Genomic DNA, 18,019 nt, shown 5'->3' with positions numbered 1-18,019 from the left:
GGTCAGAGTCAAAGTAACAACAGACAGAACAAAACATTAGTCATGTGTGCACTTGGTAAACACTGTCTATCCTGCTTATTAAACGATTTGGCTGTCCATTGGAAAATACACTCCATGAAGATATAATTAAATACCAGATCACAAACTATAGGCAAACCAGCCAAATTAAGATGGCATGGGAAAACATAATTCTGAAAGCCTTTCCTTTCATTGGGGAGTATGAGTTCAACCACAATGTTCCCTGAAAGCAGTGTCTGAGTTTGTTTGAATGTGTAAGAGTGTGGGTCTATGTGCTTTGCATTCTGTATTTTCACTGCAAAATTTACATATTTGCAACTTCAGAACTGCCTATGAACACTGTCAGATTGTCAATATTAAACATTATCTAGTAATGCCTTATTATTTTAATGTGTTCTCACTCAAACTTCTTAATTTGGATCTAATTCTTGACATCACATCTGGCCCAGCATTGTGTCCAGTTTTTGGCTCCCCAGCACAAGAAAGATGTGGACTTAAAGGAAAAAGTCCAGCAAAAAGCCACAAAGATGATTAAGGGAATGTAGCATTTTTCACATAAGGAGCGGCTGAGAGCTGTGACTGTTCAGCCTGGAGTAGAGAGGGCTCAGACAGGTCTTATCAATGTACTTAAATAACTGAATGAAAAAGAGGGAGTCAGACTCCTCTGCCCAATGAGAGGACAAGAGGCAATGGACAGAAATGAAAACTCATATGAAATTCCATCTAAACACAAGAAAATGCTTTTGTACTGTGAGAATGATTGAACACTAGAGTAGGTTGCCCAGATGGGTTGTGGAGTCTCCAACTGTTGGGATATTCAGCTGGACATGGTCCTAGGAAAACTGCTCTAGCTGTCCTTGCTTAGGCAGGGGGGTTGGACAAGATGTGGGTTAGTGGTTGATAGGAATGGCTGGACTCGATGATCCTGGTGATCTTTTCCAACCTAGTGATTCTATGACCTCAAGATGTCCCTTCTAACCTAAATGACTCTATAACTCTATAAAATCAGAAGCGTTTCCACAGTCTGAACATTTGGTATCATTCACCTTGATTTTTGCTGTTTAAGTAAGAGTAAGGCATATATAGCCTCCTGTAAACAGGGCCACACTGGTCTTTGCAAGTGATGTCTCTAAACTCCATTTTTGGTTATTACATACAAAAGATGTTGTACAAGCATTTGCTAGCTTCATGATAATGGTAAATCAAAATGGTACTGGAGTGAATTCAGCTAGGTCTTTATTGCAACTGCAATTTGGACTTCAAAAGAACTGTCTGCACATTCAAAGTTAAATATCTGCTTAAGTGTTTTGCTTGAGGGGGGCTGAATTACATTGCCATTCAAAAATGTAATTACAGTTATTAAAATCATGCGTAAAGCACTGTTGATTCAATGTTTCGTTGTACATGATATATAGCAATATTAACTATTTTATTAGATATCCCTTAATGTTGCCAATATGATGCAATGCAGCTACCACAAAGTATTTGCTGGGTTTAGGAAGGAAACAGACCATGTGCAATGGAACAACTTCATTGGGAAAGCAAGAAAAGGCAATAACCCGAGGCTCCTCCTGGACAAGTTCTGCATTACTTGGCAGACAGCATAGATGTGCAATGGCACACAGACTGGAGAATCTTTTCTATGTGCCTACCCAACTCTCCACAGAATACAAAACAAAATTACAAGCCCTCCCACTCTACACTTTGTCCTCTCCCCTCAGAGGAGACTGAGAAGGTAAATAAAATAAAAAGTAAATAAACCACAAAATTTAAACTTGTTTTCAACTTTATTACAGGTCATTTGCTATATTATTCTTTTTTTCACAACACCTCCTTCTCAAGTAATTAGTTAAGAGTTCAGTATATATAAAGAATGCCTGAGTTGACACACGCTTGCACAGTCTTGCTATTACATTTATCAATCCCATGAGATTTTATGCCCACAATCCAGACTCTACATCGTGCCTGTTTGACAGGGTTTTTAGAAAAAAAGCTGAGAGTGTACTCCAAAACACAAGAGTGGGTCCAAAGACCTGTGGCAGAGGGCCTGATAAGGATTCAGAAGCTGAGCTGAATTCATTTGCACCTTTTGTTTTCAAAGGCTGCTGAGTATATTATGTTACAGTAAGATTAAGTAAATGTCAGGTTGCCTAGAGCTCTTGCATAGCTCTTGTCTTCTATTATTACTCAAATTTAAATAAACAAATTTACATTTACTGTACCTTTAGCTGAAGAACCAAGTCCATGCAGTATTTGCCAAGAGGGTTTATGTCATTTAAGATGAGAGCAATTATAATATCAATCCCATTGGATTCATGGGTAGCTATGCAAGTCTGCAAAATAAGAGAAGAGGAAGTCAGGGGAAGAAGGGAGAGAGGAAGAAGGAGGGGTAAAAACGGAGACAGGACAGGCAGAGGGAGGGAGAGACAATATGCACGTCAGCAAATTTCCAGAAAGACCTTGTAACAGCAATGAATCTTCCAGTCAAAGCATAACGGCCTGAAAATGTGCCACAAGAGGTGCTGGTGGAGACTTGCATAGTACAAAACTAATCCCAACACTGTTAGTAGTGAAGTACAGAACTGGAAAAAAGGTAGTGCAAGCTAAAATACGCTCGCAGTGATTCAGATAGGATCTAGTGCTAAGTGGTACAAGAGACAGCAGCCCACAGAAGCACTGCCACACTCAGCTGAACACACGTGCAAAGACATAAAGGACATTCTTGAATGTAGACACAATCCAACTTGCAAACCCAAATTCTTAATTTGCATTCAGCAACCAGCATTAATATTGCTGTTATAGGGTGAAATGTTTGTAAAGATTAAGCTTTTCTACATGCATCTGGACATGTCCTGCACAGGACATTTCTGGCCACAGAATTCAAAACTGTAACTGTGACCAACAGTACTTCCCAAATGCTTTTACAGTGACAGCCCCAGACTTGTAAGTAAGTGTCAGTTATACAAGACTGTGGCATTTTTTTCTAACAAGTTTATGGCATTTTTTTCTAACAAGTTTATAGGACAACAAGATATGAAACGTTTTCCAGAAAGACACAGAGGGGAAAAAAATGAAAATGAGAGTGTAGAGCATTTGCCTCTGAAATACACTGAATCAGAGTTGCAGTTGGTGTAAACAAGCATAACTCAAACCCTGAGTGACTTACCAGCAGGTAGGTCTAAGTAATTAAGTGTAACTTATGATTCCTTTCCACTATCAGTGTTACCAACTAAACTTGTAGGAGAACAAGTTAACTTGAAATACAGCATTTGCGTTTTTTTTAATCTCCAGTTCTGTTATTCTTTTTTATAGATGTCATTCCCATCCATTAATGAATCAAATATCACACTTTAACATTTAGTCCACTAAAGGATTTTGTTCGTTTGTTTTTAAAGTATTAAGTAAAGGCTGTTGATTACCACCAATGGCAATAGAAGCACTTCGCACTTCATTTGCTCATGTTAATGAAGTAGCATTAATACTACAAGTATTTCTTCAGCTATTTCTAGTATTAAGAACAGACTGCCTCTGTAATTTCACTTGCTGCAATTTTCCTATTGCTAATCCATAGTAAAAATTCAGAAATTTCATTCACTGTGACAACTTTACTTACAGTTCTCCTCAGATCAAATATAGCAGCATGTAACTACTTTCTTTACCTTTCTATACTGCCTCAGCACAGCACTAAAGAGACATCTACCTAAAGTCACAGACTGCATCAAGCAAGGCACAGAAAATGAGAAGCATGATCTTTAGTCTCATCCATTTCACTACTGATATCATACATAAAGATGCTGATAAGTAGTATAGTAGGATAGTAAGTTAAACTTCGTAGCGGTTATGTAAATTAAGGATAAATTTTAACAACCTATATAAACACAGCAAAGGCAAAATGTATGAAAACGAAGGAAACAACATTATGTATGCAATGTACTTCTGCAACTGTGACTCAAAATCCAGTCTCACAAAGTAAGGTTTAAGCCATGGACCTCCTGACATAAGATATTAAACTCTCTCCAAAAGGATGCGAAATCCTCCACATAAGAAGACATACTAGAAGAGACTATATAGAGTTCTGACTTAGAAGGATTGCTCAGGCATTATGAAAGCTTGAAATGTGTTACTTCTAGTCATAGCAATTACTAGTGAATTTATGTTATAAATAACACTGAAAGGTTTATGATAAGCACTCAGATACCTTACAGTCATGAATATACTTCTGCATCCATAAGGCATTTGAGCCCTACCTGATTTTCATGGCATGGACCTTGGCAATATTCAGTCAAGCTTTCCAGTGTCTGGTTCACAAGAGCCACATTCCTCTCATTGATGTAAAGCCCCAATAAGCCCAGTCCACCTGTCGTGCTTCCACAGATACAGTCCAAAAACTGAAGGGTCTCACAAACAAGGTTGTAATTTGTTTTGTTGTTCTGATGTCTTAAAAAATTCTGATAGATGGAGAAAAGGAACACCAGAAAAAAAAAAAAAACAAACAACATAAAACCAAGAGTTAGAATCAAGTCAAACACGCAGTCTTTTTATTAAAAATATTAAATTTATGACCATATGGCTTTTGTACCTTATGTACTCAAGTATACTACTACACTGTAGAAAATGCCTTAGTGCAGCAGTTGAGAACCATTATCTGATTAAATCATTACAGAAAGCAGGGCTTAGGAAAGTGAACTTTGCACTGGCCTTAAATGTCCTATATGTGTCCTGCATACCTGCCCTCATCCGTCTCTTACGACCCTTCCGTTGGGGAAGCTTGTTGCCTCACAGCTGAGCAGGTGTGATGGCACATTACAACGGCTTCTTTGCACTGACAACTCGGAATGGTAGCTTAGCCAAATCACCCCTAACGCTGCTTTAGAGGGTGGCTGCTGGACACAGAACTGATGTAAATGTGCAGAAAATTCATTTCACAAATTTCTACTAGAGGAACTGGCAGCAGGGACACATGTAGCATCTTAAAGCCTTCAATCATAACACCTAGGGAAAAGAGCGGTACCCAAACTTTGCCCAGAAACTTCATGCGGTCTTCAAGCCTGTGATAAGTGATCCACCATTTGTCTACAGAAACTGTACTAGCAGGGACATTTAGACACTTCTCAATTCCATGTGGCTATGCTGCAGTACTCAAGAAATTTTGAAAACACGAGCTCAACCAGAGCATGCAAGTGGTTCTTGAAAAGGTTTATTGTAGCCCTTGGATCAAAAGAACATCTCAGACAACCCTATTCTGTAACAGGAGCCAGGCACAAGCATATTTTTCTTCCCTTATGAAGTTCCAGCTACTGTAACAGTCCTTTTGGAGCTCAGCCCAAAAACACTTTACCTGAAGCTCTCGGTTGTGGTTCTCGCATAGCAGCTGAAGAAATCTCAATATTGGCTGCATGATTGCAATGGTAGGGCTCATTATTGCTTCTTCCGTGGACTTCTCTTCTGCATTTGCAGCATCTGTTCCTGAGCCTATAAGATCTACTTCTGGGTCCATTTCTCTTCTATACACAGAGTAAGCCTTGGATGTTGCAGAAGATGCTTCTGTTAACTGTCCTTTCATACCCTCTTTCAGATGCAGGGTTGAATCTTTTACTGAAAAGAAGATAATTTTCCTTCATTTTTGAAACTCTTTCTCCTCATTTGATTAAACAATAAGAAAACAATAATAATGAAAGCAACTTTGTCTTTGTTGGTGTCTAACTTTTCAAAGACCTCTGGGCAACTTAGAAAGAATATCAAAGCAACATTCATGCAGGGATGGCATGTTCCAAATAAACCACAAACAAGAGTGAAACAGAACATTAAAACAAAAAGCCCTACTATTTCTCTCCCATATACAATAAATGAGGAGAACAATGGAAGGACCACAGGGAGGGGAGTCAGATCCTGCCCTTGCTCTTGTGAAATAGTCCCATCAGCAGCAGCCTCTACTTCTTCTTCTCTAAAAATACGGTTCTATATCTTTCATTGGTGTAAGCTAGCATAGCTTCATTGACCTTATCAAAGCTAATTCCTAGCAGCCAGCTTAAGAGATGGATTATAATTCAGAGAAAAATAGACAAAATATCTGAATTAGCAGTAATTAATATTAAAGTTTATCGATCAATGCAGCATAGTATCAGTGGTGCAGTACATGAGTTTTGAATATATTTCTCTTTTATATAGGTGCCTCCTTACCTCTTTTTTTTGGAACAGATATGGTTAGGTCATTATCATCATCTTTCTTTTTGCTCCCCAAATCAATAGTGTTCACTGTCACTGTTGATCGTATCTCCTGCTGAGCAGCTTTCATACGGTCATACAAGACTTTGAAGAATTTTTCTGACTTTTTTTGCTCCTTCAGTTGCTGGTAAGTTGAATACTGCAAAGAATATATTCTTTAGATATCAGTCTTCAAAGGAAGAAGACATACAAACATACACTATTGTTTGTGAGACAAATGATGAATAATTATTTCACTTACATAGAACAAATAATGGTCACTGCCTGACCGGTTCTTTCACAAAGTGATATACAAGGCTGGTAACAAAGATTGATGACTGCTTTTTTAAATTTGGATAAAATGGTGAACACTGCTATTTGCAATCTTTAAAATATCAGAATATTACACTTGAAGTTAAATTACTTTGTGACACTCTCCATTTCTCCAGGCATTCTAGAGTTATAATATTCCATCACCAAATAACAGTGAAAAGTAATTGTTATTATGTAACAACAAAAGTAAGCATGAAAAATCCGACATGTAATATTATGTCTTAGATTATATACACTCTTTGTACTTCTCACAGAATCAAAACTAATATTTTAAGTTATTAAGTTCAATCCCTTAGTATTACTGTCAAGCAGGCTGAGTACCATTTTCGACAGTTTACAAACTCTGTCTTAAAGTAAACGCATTTTCGAAACCCTAACAATTAATTTTAGAAAGCTACAACAAAATCTCTCTTCTTTAACATTTTCTGGACACTCTCCAAGGGTCACAGATTGTATTCTCTTTTTTTACAGAATAAAGATAGAAGAAACTATTCTTCTCATTTAATTTTTATATTCCTGCAATGAGGTATAAGTCGGTTATTTAGGCTCCCTTCACAGGCAATGATGAGATAGAGGGAAATGCAGGGAGTGATTCATATCACCTCTCCTCTCTTAGATCACAGAGTAAGAATAAACAATCACTTTACTTGGCTAGAGTTGAGCAAGAGGAGTATAATTCACAAGAAACTAGAATCCATAGTTTAAAGCAGTAATTTTTATTGGAAATACTGGTCATCTCAAATGGCCAATTTTTCTCTCTCTGGAGCTTTTGATAGATGTCCCTAAATGTTTCCAGAAAACAACTTAATTGTTTTTCTATTATAAACTTGAAAGGAATCTTTAATTTTACAAAGAGAGATATGAAATAACTTGAGATAATGTGTATGTGGCAAAGACCAAATTGAAAGAAGCACTGTGCTACACAAAAAGGGACAGTTGAAAAATATGTCCTTCTATTGAAGTCTACATTCTGCGATACTGCATAATAACAGAGCACATTTACATTTGTATTATAGGGATATATATTATAGTGATAAACTTTACACAGAACTCAGAGCAAAAAGGTTCTTTTTATGTCTCCAGACTACACACATTTGAAGATGAGTATGTGAACAAGTAAATGCAGTAAGTACCTGTGTTTGTGTATTTCCACCTTCAAGCAAGGCAATACCAAGCAAAATGCCTTCTGAGAAAATTCTATCATTTTTGGTGTTTACTATAACATCTATGACTAGTTCTGATGCACCTTCTCTATCCAGAAGGCACTGAATATCAAACATGGTTATCCCAGATTTATCTGTGTCTTGTCCTGAAAATCCACCTGCAAATTACACAAATACATACAACTCACGTTTGTTTCACATATGTATACGAAAATTAATCTATTAGTAACAATCATCTGCCTTATGCACACAATAGCAAAGTAATAAATTTCATGTTGAAATTCTGTTCGAGGCAAAAGTCCCTTTGGTACAGACGAGATTTTTGTGTGAAACTGAAATGTGGGGCTCCAAGAACAAAAAATAAAACAAAATCACAAATCATTGTTTTGTTGTGATATTCAGACAAGAAGTTGGAAATGACTTTTAACTTCACTGCTGCATGCGCTAAACTGTGTTTATGGTCGGTGCTTTGAGATGACTTTTAAATACGGTTTTCAATCTCGGGTCTAATCTATACAGAAGACTGTATACTTGTAAATTCACCCTAGTTACAGGTACGACCTTCTAGTGAAATGCTTTTACCAGTATAACTCCTAGAACATCAACATCATGATAACTTTCTTAAAGAACTGAGACCTGAGTTAAACCAAATTAAAGGTGTGGCCTTAAGGAATGACATTAAATTGTATTAGTCCATTGGATCAAACATCTTTAATTATCACAGATTATCATCTTTCCTGCTATATTTACTTTTATACAGATGCAACTGCATCTACTTCATCAGGAGAAATACAGTACTACTTTGATTAAATACAGCACTGCTTTGATTAAACTTATTAAGATGGTTCAGACTTCATGATGAAGCCATACAAATGCACATATGGGCAAACACACTTACTTATTAGAAGAGAACTAAAAAATAGTAAATCTTTACTCTCCTTTTTGTTAGGAATCAAAATTTAATGTGCAGGATATTAAGATTGTAAACATTTCCAGTGTCTACAGAGAAACAGTCAACAAGGATCAGTCAGGTAACATTTAGAAATGCTCATAAATCTAGGCATGCCTTTAATATATGTTGAAAATACAGTGGCAAGTACTTTGACATTGCTCTCTACCTAGCTTCTGCTTCACTTCCTGTGACATAAATTATTTTGGGGTTTCTCAGTAATTACTTTAGAGTAACAGAATCAAACAAAAATATTGGGTTATACGGGATGTAGAGAGACCATCTACTCCAAGTTCCTGCTCATAGTAACTAGAGCAGGTTCATCAGAGTCTTGTCCAGTAAACCTGACACCTTCTGCAGCCTCTAAAGGAAATCTGTTCCATTGCCTAACCAGTATCTTTGTGAGGAGCTTTTCCTTCTATCCTTTTTTTTTTTTTTTATTAATATATATCAATAAAGGATCTGGAATTAAAATAAAAAAAATTAGTTTTCAGAAACAGCAACATCTTTTTTCCAAATGTTTTGTGCTTTGCCAAATTCCTGGATCTTGATTTACTGGTGAATTAAAATGGTGTTACCAATTGGACTTGAATTGAATGACTGACTGGGGGTCATACAGAAAGTCCCTACTTTGGTACTGCCAAATGCACATCAGCCTTCTGAGACAAGTATGTGCAACTTATAAATGGGAAAAGTCTGATACTACCTCCCTTCTAACTGGTTCCAGAACATGTTTGATTTATTTAGCAACTGAAACCCTGGAACATTTCCAAAGGGCCTATTAGAAAAAAGGTGCTGCTAATTTTTTTCTCTTTAAATGATCTATGTTGATTTACCTCCCACTTGTGCATTTTTGCTGTAACTGGCAGACAGAGGTCCATTCATACCACTTCCATATTCTCCTTTAAAGTAGCGATACAGGAGTATTTTCCTTAAAGTGTTGGCCTTTAAGAGAAAGGTATAAATAGAAGAAATTAGAGTTATGGTCAATTTCCATTGTTTGAAAAGCAAGCTGTTTAACCTAGATACATAATTTATTAGATCTTTCCATTATAATTAGTAAGCACACAAATACTAAAGCTGTTCAGAAAACAAACATATAATGGTCTTATCTAACAAATCTCACAGGAAGAATTCTAGAACGCTGTTGTATAAACTTTATTTAATGCTTCTTTTAAACTTATTGATTGTAAATCAAAATACCTCCATCTCAATAATATTTACTGACTATCTGTAAGATGTGTATATCGGAACAGATTCTACAAAGAGCCAATGCTCTGCAGTCAGAGTGTCTGTGCCCTACCCTGCCATGACAGTACTTTCTTCCTATATTCTGCAGCTGAGTAGTATCACTCCCTTTTCTCTGATCTCAGATAATCCAGCTGATCATCTGACAGAAGCCACATCACATGAAAGATTAAAGCAAAGATATGACATTTGATAGAAGAGCTTAAAAAGCATTCTCGGTATCTCCTTGTTCCTTTACTTCCAAAACTACAACCAGTCGAAATTTGCATGCAGTTCTCTGAAGAACTTCCCTTTCAATTTGCCTATGTTCAGCAACGTGAGACACATTGAATTAAGAGTGGGGGTACCAATTACTTGGCATTTTTATTTTACCTTCAGTCTCCTGGGAACACCTGTAGTCAACATTCACCTTTACAGCGGCAGCAGGTGATACAACAACTGCAGCTGTATACATAACCTAAGGCTTTCTAAAGAAATGAGTATGGCAAAGTCTCTGATGATTACCATCAGAGGAAAAGAGAAGAGGAAAAATTGTTCAACAACTTGGCAGTAAAATGGGACAACTTGTTCCTTACTTCTTCTCACCTACTGGTTTTACTGAAAAATACCTCTTAAAAATATGTGCCCCAGAAGCAATCTCGGTACTTACAAGCTCACTGGCATCTGCACAGTAGTGCAGCAGTCAACTTTTCAATTGAAATATCTGTGGCCACCACAGACAGCAAGCAGTGGGGAAGCATGTCCCAGAAACACATCAAGAAGCACTACTCATTCCCATTTCTTTGTTAACTTAGCAATATTTCCAAGAGCAACTACATGCCACAGTAGGGCATGAGGCTTCACTGCTTTTTGGATCTCAAGGAGAACGGGCTCGTCCACCACAGACAAGTTGCCAAAATGCAGCATTCCGTATGTGAATCCTGACGACATAAAACAGCTGTTATTTCCTAGTTCTCATACTCTGACGTTTTCATTTGATAATAGTATATACAGAGTTCACTTGAACAGTCAAGGAAAGTGCAAAGCCCTACAGTAAAAAATCAAAAGCCATAAATGCAACGCCTGCAAGGAAAAAAAATGCATGACCTACACATCTGCAGTGCCAGGGAATTTATTAGGTGGATTTTCCAGTTCAACTTGGGCCAGCGACCTCTACACTACAGAGGAAGACAAAGAACCAGTAATCTCTGAGGACCTTACACAGAGACAGATTCCTTCCCAGCCTAGTTTGTGACAGGGTTTAAGTCTGCATGCATGGACAAGGTATGCTAATCAAGCTCATAAACCAATTTTGGGATGTTTAGCAAGCTTCTCTTGCTAAACATCCTGTCTCTCTCTACCTGTAACCTAACTCCAGTGTCTTAAGATGAAAGTGAACCTTATTTTCCACATCTCCTGAAGATGCCAAACATATTATTGAAAAGGAAAAAGTTCCCATCACAACTGAGAAATATGGACTAAGAACTAGGATGAAGTTTCTTTTCAAACTCTCTCAGGCATATATATCACAGAATTACAAAACCGTATCATATAAATAAGATCATAAAGCAGAAACCCTTCATAATACCAAACTAGGATCTGGTACAGATGGGCACTGCATTGGGACAAGATCTTTTAATCAGAAAGGCTGGCATTTATCATACCACTTGATTAACCACTCAGCTTTATGCAACAACCTCAACCAGCAATCTCTGCAGTCTGTTGATGACTACACTGTGCCATGGTAAATTTTATAAACAGTCACAACGCAGCCACAGGAAGAAGCACCAAGAGCCATCTATATATAGTTAAGAATAATACTCTGATCACAAGCTTTATTGTTCAATCAAAACAGCCTTTATTTTATGGGAAGAATGTTTAAGAACATTAAATAGCATTTCAATAGTAAAATAAATGATTTAGCACTTGGATCTTGTTGCCTGGAAGCAAGTAATTGTTGGTACATCTCAGATCGTTTTTTCTTCCTTGTTATCTTCAAAGACACCAAGCGGAGTAGCAATATGAAGAGGTTTCTCCAGTCAGCTATGGAAGCGGGAATCCTGCTCCACCCATACCCTAACTAAGACATAGACTTCACTTCTTGTCCCAAGGAGCAAGTCTTAATTATTAGGATTCCTGCTCTCCATTTCTTCTTCCCTCCCCCTCTAAACCTCCCCCAAATCTAGACAACACTTAAGTGATTTCAGAAGATAAACTGTCAAAAGTCAAGAACATCATGTTTGAAAAGCAGGAATGTGATAGAACCTCTGCTTTGCTTGACAGCTGTGCCAAAAACACCCTGACAGACTCAGCTCACATATGTGCAAGTTCAGGATCTTTGTCCCTGTTGTGATGACCTTGGGAAGCCACGTGACTTCCCCCAGCCTTGTGAATTTAGTTGCCACTACAAAGAATGGAAGAGCCCAGAAGTATGAACTGGAGCTGAGAAACATGCAAATGCTCAGTCAGTGTTATCAGAAATGCCTGTAACCCCCAGCCCATCACAGTGTGAGGCTCCATGCTAGAAAATACTGGAAAGACCCTGCTCCCAGAAAAAGTGCCGTTCCTGCTTGCCTAAGTGCCTGGGCATGCACTTACAGGAATGCCAAAAACATAGTCAAGAACAGCCCCATCATGTGGGTGACACAAACCGCTGCCAGGGCAAGGACATGCCACTGATGTCCTTGTAAACTGTTTCCTAACTTAGTGCAGCCACAAAATTAATATTTCCCAAAAGCAAATGATCACAACAGTAGCATGAATAAGCAGTTTGTAGCAACTGACACACTACTGAAGCAGAGGCCAAAAGTAAAAGCACAGTAGGCAACATAGTGCTATCTTCCTTGACTACGTTTCTAGAAGCGGCAGAAGTCTCAACCGTCCAAGCTGAATCTCCCCCCTGCTGGCTACAATACACTTTCTTTAATACCTCTTATTAGGGTATGGAAGTGGCATGTAAACATCACTCAGCTGACTGCAATCCTTCTATAATGGCTAGAACACTGTATAGCTTTGAAAAAAAAAACACAATGAAACATAACAGTCTTATTGTTACCCATGAATACCACTGTATTGTCTCTAACAAAAGATAGGATAAAGACTGAGGACACAAGAAGGCAACAACTGGTTATTGTTGTTGCAGTTTTAGATAGCTAGGGATTTACAGCAGTTTCCAATAGGCAAAAATTATTCCAATAAGAATGTGTAGACACAAATTATGTTTTCTCAGTCCCTATTTCATTTTACCAGTTGGTCTTTAAACTTGATTTAAATGTCTTAATACAAAGGTTTATTCACTTTCATTCTCCAAGACTGTAAAAGCCTGGTTCCACAGGATGTTCCATGTGGGGAAGCAAGGGCTGAGAGAGGCACTTGAGGCTTACTGTGGATACCTGCATCAGCACCAGTTCACTGTATAACACTGCCAAAAATTACTTGTCCTATCTTAAGTTTGCACACTTCTTAAGGAATTGGAATGGTATTTATGATCTCCAGAAGGCTGGAATAAATGAACTGGTGATCTCTTCTGGTTATATTAAAATAATGAAGTGGAAATGCTCAGATTATTGGTGATAACACAGAAAAGGCAGCTGCAGCCAACAAATATTCCTATGATACACTGTATGATTTTGTGAGTATATTTCAGTATTTATCCAGGAGGATGCATGAAAATCGGGCACGTTAAATCTTCAGATTTGAATAACTTGTAGCCAAGTATAAAAGAGCAGCTAGGATCTCTGGTCTACTAAGAGAGGTCTTCAGGAAGTTTGGAACAGATACAAAATCCCAGAGAACTGGGAGAAATCTAATGTGGAATGATAATCCTGAAAAAGCATTCAGGATTACTTCTACTTTTTACTGATATCAATTCTTGGAAAAACAAAAGAATTTGAGTTCCATTAACACCAAAGGAAGCTACTATAAACCAATGGCAGTCACGATATTGGCATTGTGTTGTAATAGTTGACTCAGTATTAGTTTAAGAAACGTAGGCCTTCTCAAACTTCTGAAGATTATCTTCTGGTTTTGCTAATAATGAAAATATAACTCTGGCAAAGTTTGATAGACTGGTGGTGTGACACAATCCTGTGAGGCAAATTTCTTTTTTAAGTAACCCCACAAGGAAAGTTATCAAATGGTTTAACAGCTAAGCAACTGACAAGAATTCAACGTGCAATTTAAAGCAAGAAATCATAAATGAATGTATGGGCAACCTCACGGAGTATTCATTGTTTGCCTGATTTTTTTTTTAATGAAATGGAAGAAAACAAAAGTAATTATTAATCATGTTCAGAAACAACACAAGAAGAAAAGGGGATAAGGTTAAGATAATAATTTAGGCACCATTTATTAAACTGACTAGAAACAAACAATATGACCCTTTTTATGTCCAAACCACTGTACATCTAGCTATAGATGTAATAACAATAAAATGCAGAACACCAAAAAGTAGAGGACTCCCTTCTAGGAGGACATGAATCTGGGGAAGAATGGAAAATCTTGGAGAAAAATCAGTGGAACAACAACTCCCAAAATCACACCATTCAGGAAAGGACAATAAGAGCTATTACGCAGGATTCATGAGACTATCCTACTTCTCCACGTGCAGGGGCACATTACTGTATGAATATTACATCACAAGTTGGTGTCTAGAATTCAAGAATAATGCTGGCAAATTGGATTAGGTTTGGAGAAGCTCCAGAAGAGTGATTAGAGAATAAAACATGCCTTCTCATCAGAAATTCAAGGCTTTTAATCTACTGAGCTTATCAGTCTAAACATGAACTACATGAACTCTGTTTCTGGCTATCTACATGAGAAATCTGATAATGGATGACTTCAGTCTACAAGATAAACACATCAGACACACTGGTGAGAAGTTTAAGACACAGAATTTCAGCTAGAAAAGAGGCATCTGCATTATTCAGTTTGTGGGTTATGAATTTTAGTATTATTTTATATAACAGTAATGGCATTTAGCTATTGGAACAGCTTAAGAAGAGGTGTGATACTCTCTGTTGCTGGCAGTTACTAAATCACGACTAGGTAGCTTCTCAGACAGAAACTATTTGAAGATCCTGTGGTCTACATTAGGAGAACAAGCTGGGTGACAAAAATATGTCATCTCACATAATTTATGAAGACATCATGCCACTTTTTCCTGTAGTAAATATAGATGAGGTTAGAAGCCTGGCTTTCTACGAAGGCTGTTTAAAAAACACCTACACATTTCTTCTCATCATTTATTAATGAAATTTGCTTGGTCTGAGTGCCTGCTTCAGGATGATTTTTTTGTTGTTTTTTAACCCATTTTCAAACTATTTGGTTCCTTTATTTTCCTTGGAGAAAAAACATGGTAGGAGAAATAGTTATATGCAAGTGACTTCTGGGAAGATATTATGTATGGAAGTTTTATAACCCTTTAAGTTATGATTCAACCTGCTCTTGAAACGTAAGATGGCACGGACATCTTCTCACCTCCAAAATGGATCAACTAAGGCACACACCTACCATATGCACCATGCATAAGCTTGGAAAAGAACCCCAGAGTCTTGACTCTTTCTGTGTCCACCAAGTGGGAGATTTCTGTTTTCATGATACCAGCAGCTTCCAGGGGGGCTTGCAAGTTGTGGGAAGCTGTTTATTTTGGGGGATTGTTTGTTTTTACACAGCTTTTTCCTGGTTTTGATCTTTTTTGCAATAAGATGTTTTCATAGCCAACCGATAGTTGAATCTGATATAATTTCACCAATAAAATATGACACACAACAGCAGTTATTTGCACACTGGGGTGTTTACTCACTCCAGGGAAAAAGCACTTTTAAATAGGAGGTTGGGCCAGCCGGTGTCCTGCTCTGCTTGCACTAAAATCAACAGAAGATTTGCCAGCAATTGGAGAATGAGTAGACACGTACTTTGCCTGGCAAAAGTTTTTATACAACTCTAAAAAAAAAAAAAAAAAAAAAGCGCACCAGACTTCATGACACAGTTCTCCCAGGAGAGAAGATCTGGCCACCCACACCTCTCAGATGTCTCTCATTAGGCAGACACACCCCACATTTTAAATATGCCATTGTTCAACCCTACACAAATCTGGTATTAATCCCGCTTGTCTTAATACAAATTGCTTATGTTACAAATGCTAACTGATAAACCTGAGGTGGTAACTAGTGCAATGATTCATTAACAGTTTCAGATGAAATAAAAAACCACAAGCACAACCTTTCTCTAAAACAAAACTACAGTGGCTTAAATAAACAGTTCCTTTTTTTTTAGCAGTCTTTGAATTCTTCCTCTGCAGTTCCAGGTTCCATAGAAAGCTGGAAGTTTACATGCCAAAATACTGCAAAACAAATGGTATTGCCAGTTTATTTTCAATATGGATAGTGAAAAGAATACTGGACACACTGCAAGAAAACCAGGTTTTGCCTGAAAACTGTCCAATTTCGCACCCTGAAGAAACTCAGGAAAGTGTCATATTAAAAGAAAGATTTTTTTTGGCAGTATCTCTAAAAAGTGCCTGCGCTATGAATACAGCAGCAGAGAAAAATTGTTTGGATTAGTGAAAACCTCAGCACTGGGGCATTCAGACTTAGACTGAGAAGAAAACACTTTTAAAATACAGCTTGATTGTGTGTATTATAAAATTTTACTATTAGTCCATAAAACGTCCCTTTTTTTTGTCCAAATATAAGATCTCTACAGTCGTATATATAGAACACGGCTTTGTTGTGGGCAAATACTACTGTCACTATCTCTGACTTGTCCTGTTGCTCCTTTGGTTATTGTTTTCTATCTGTAGTCATAAATTGTGCACTTATAAAACAGATCATGCTTGCACCTATGTAATTTTTCCTTTTCAACTTTCTCCAGTACAAGACAAAGCACTGAGATGCACAATAACCCAAGCTCTCCACCACTGAAAGAAAAATACATAAGATTTGATCACAATTATTCAGAAGCATTTATGACTGCACCATCAATAGCATACTGTAGAAAAAGACCAGATCTGAAAAGCATAATTTTCAAAGACTAAAATTATCTAACTCTTATGCTGCAGGGGGTAAACTTTCAAAGTGATACACAGGGAGTTATGCACACAAATCCTATTATTTGTTAACAGGATTTCTATGTGGAACTCCCCGTGCACTGCAAGAAAAATTTACCCCTAAGTGTCTTAATGTGAATATTTACCAAAACAGACACTTAATTTCCAGATGCATACTTATAAGCACTACTGTGCTTTGACGTTTTAAGAGCATTTTGAAACACGTGGCTAGGGAAAAATAGTAGAAGTGGTCAAATACTATTTTTATTATATTATTCTGTTTCACCATGTTGCTATTATGCTGAACTTCAAAGCCAAAGCATTACAGATACCCGATTTACTAGATAAGGGAGGCACCGGAGATGTACTGCCTTTCTTATTTTGAGCTAGATAGGGTACACTCGTTGGCTGAGGATTTTCAAAGAGGCTCAGGAGGCTCTTCTGTATTTCAGTTTTCACCTGCTCATTTTTACCCACCAGCAGCTCCACCGATTTCTTGATTTTATCTTTGTCTAATAGTAAAGATTGATGAACACACTTCAGAAATTTAAGGCATTCCAGGTACTCATGTTACCATTTACATTTCATAGAATCATAGAATCACAGAATAGTTTGGGTTGGAAGGGACCTTAAAGATCATCCAGTTCCAACCGCCCTGCCATGGACTGGGACACCTCACACTGGATCAGGTTGCTCAAAACTCCATCCAACCTGGCCTTCAACACCTCCAGGGAGGGGGCAGTGACAACTTCTCTGGGCAGCCTGTGCCAGTGCCTCACCAGCCTCACAGTAAAAAAATTCTTCCTAATGTCTAATCTTAAACTGCATCTCTCCAGCTTACAGTCATTATATATAGACATTTGAAGGAACCTATATATTCTAAACCAAGTTATAAGGATTATTTGGCAATAAGGTTACTAGGTCTGTAGAAATTTTTCAATGGATTTGACATGAGTTCTGGTTTGAATCAATACCAAACGAGTATTTCATGGTTTGGAGTTTTACTGTAGAAATGTCATTAAACTGTGACCTGTGACACTTTCTTCTATGTACACAAATATTCCCAGATAATATTAA

General features: G+C 37.5%; 1 protein-coding gene across 1 annotated transcript in view; it reads right to left on the bottom strand.

Moving 5' to 3' along the window:
* Positions 1–18,019, bottom strand: part of ITPR2 (inositol 1,4,5-trisphosphate receptor type 2) — a 265,394-nt gene that overhangs the window by 72,730 nt on the left and 174,645 nt on the right. The window contains exons 38-43 of the mRNA XM_054072496.1: positions 9,504–9,612; positions 7,689–7,876; positions 6,199–6,382; positions 5,357–5,613; positions 4,266–4,466; positions 2,241–2,351 (exon numbers count right to left, since the gene is read on the bottom strand). Of these exons, the coding sequence (XP_053928471.1) occupies positions 2,241–2,351; positions 4,266–4,466; positions 5,357–5,613; positions 6,199–6,382; positions 7,689–7,876; positions 9,504–9,612 (1,050 nt within the window). The remainder of the gene's footprint in view (positions 1–2,240; positions 2,352–4,265; positions 4,467–5,356; positions 5,614–6,198; positions 6,383–7,688; positions 7,877–9,503; positions 9,613–18,019) is intronic.

This window comes from Cuculus canorus, chromosome 1 (genome assembly GCF_017976375.1).
Source record: "Cuculus canorus isolate bCucCan1 chromosome 1, bCucCan1.pri, whole genome shotgun sequence".
NCBI classification, from domain to species: Eukaryota; Metazoa; Chordata; class Aves; order Cuculiformes; family Cuculidae; genus Cuculus; species Cuculus canorus.
This window is presented reverse-complemented; position numbering and strand designations above follow the sequence as displayed.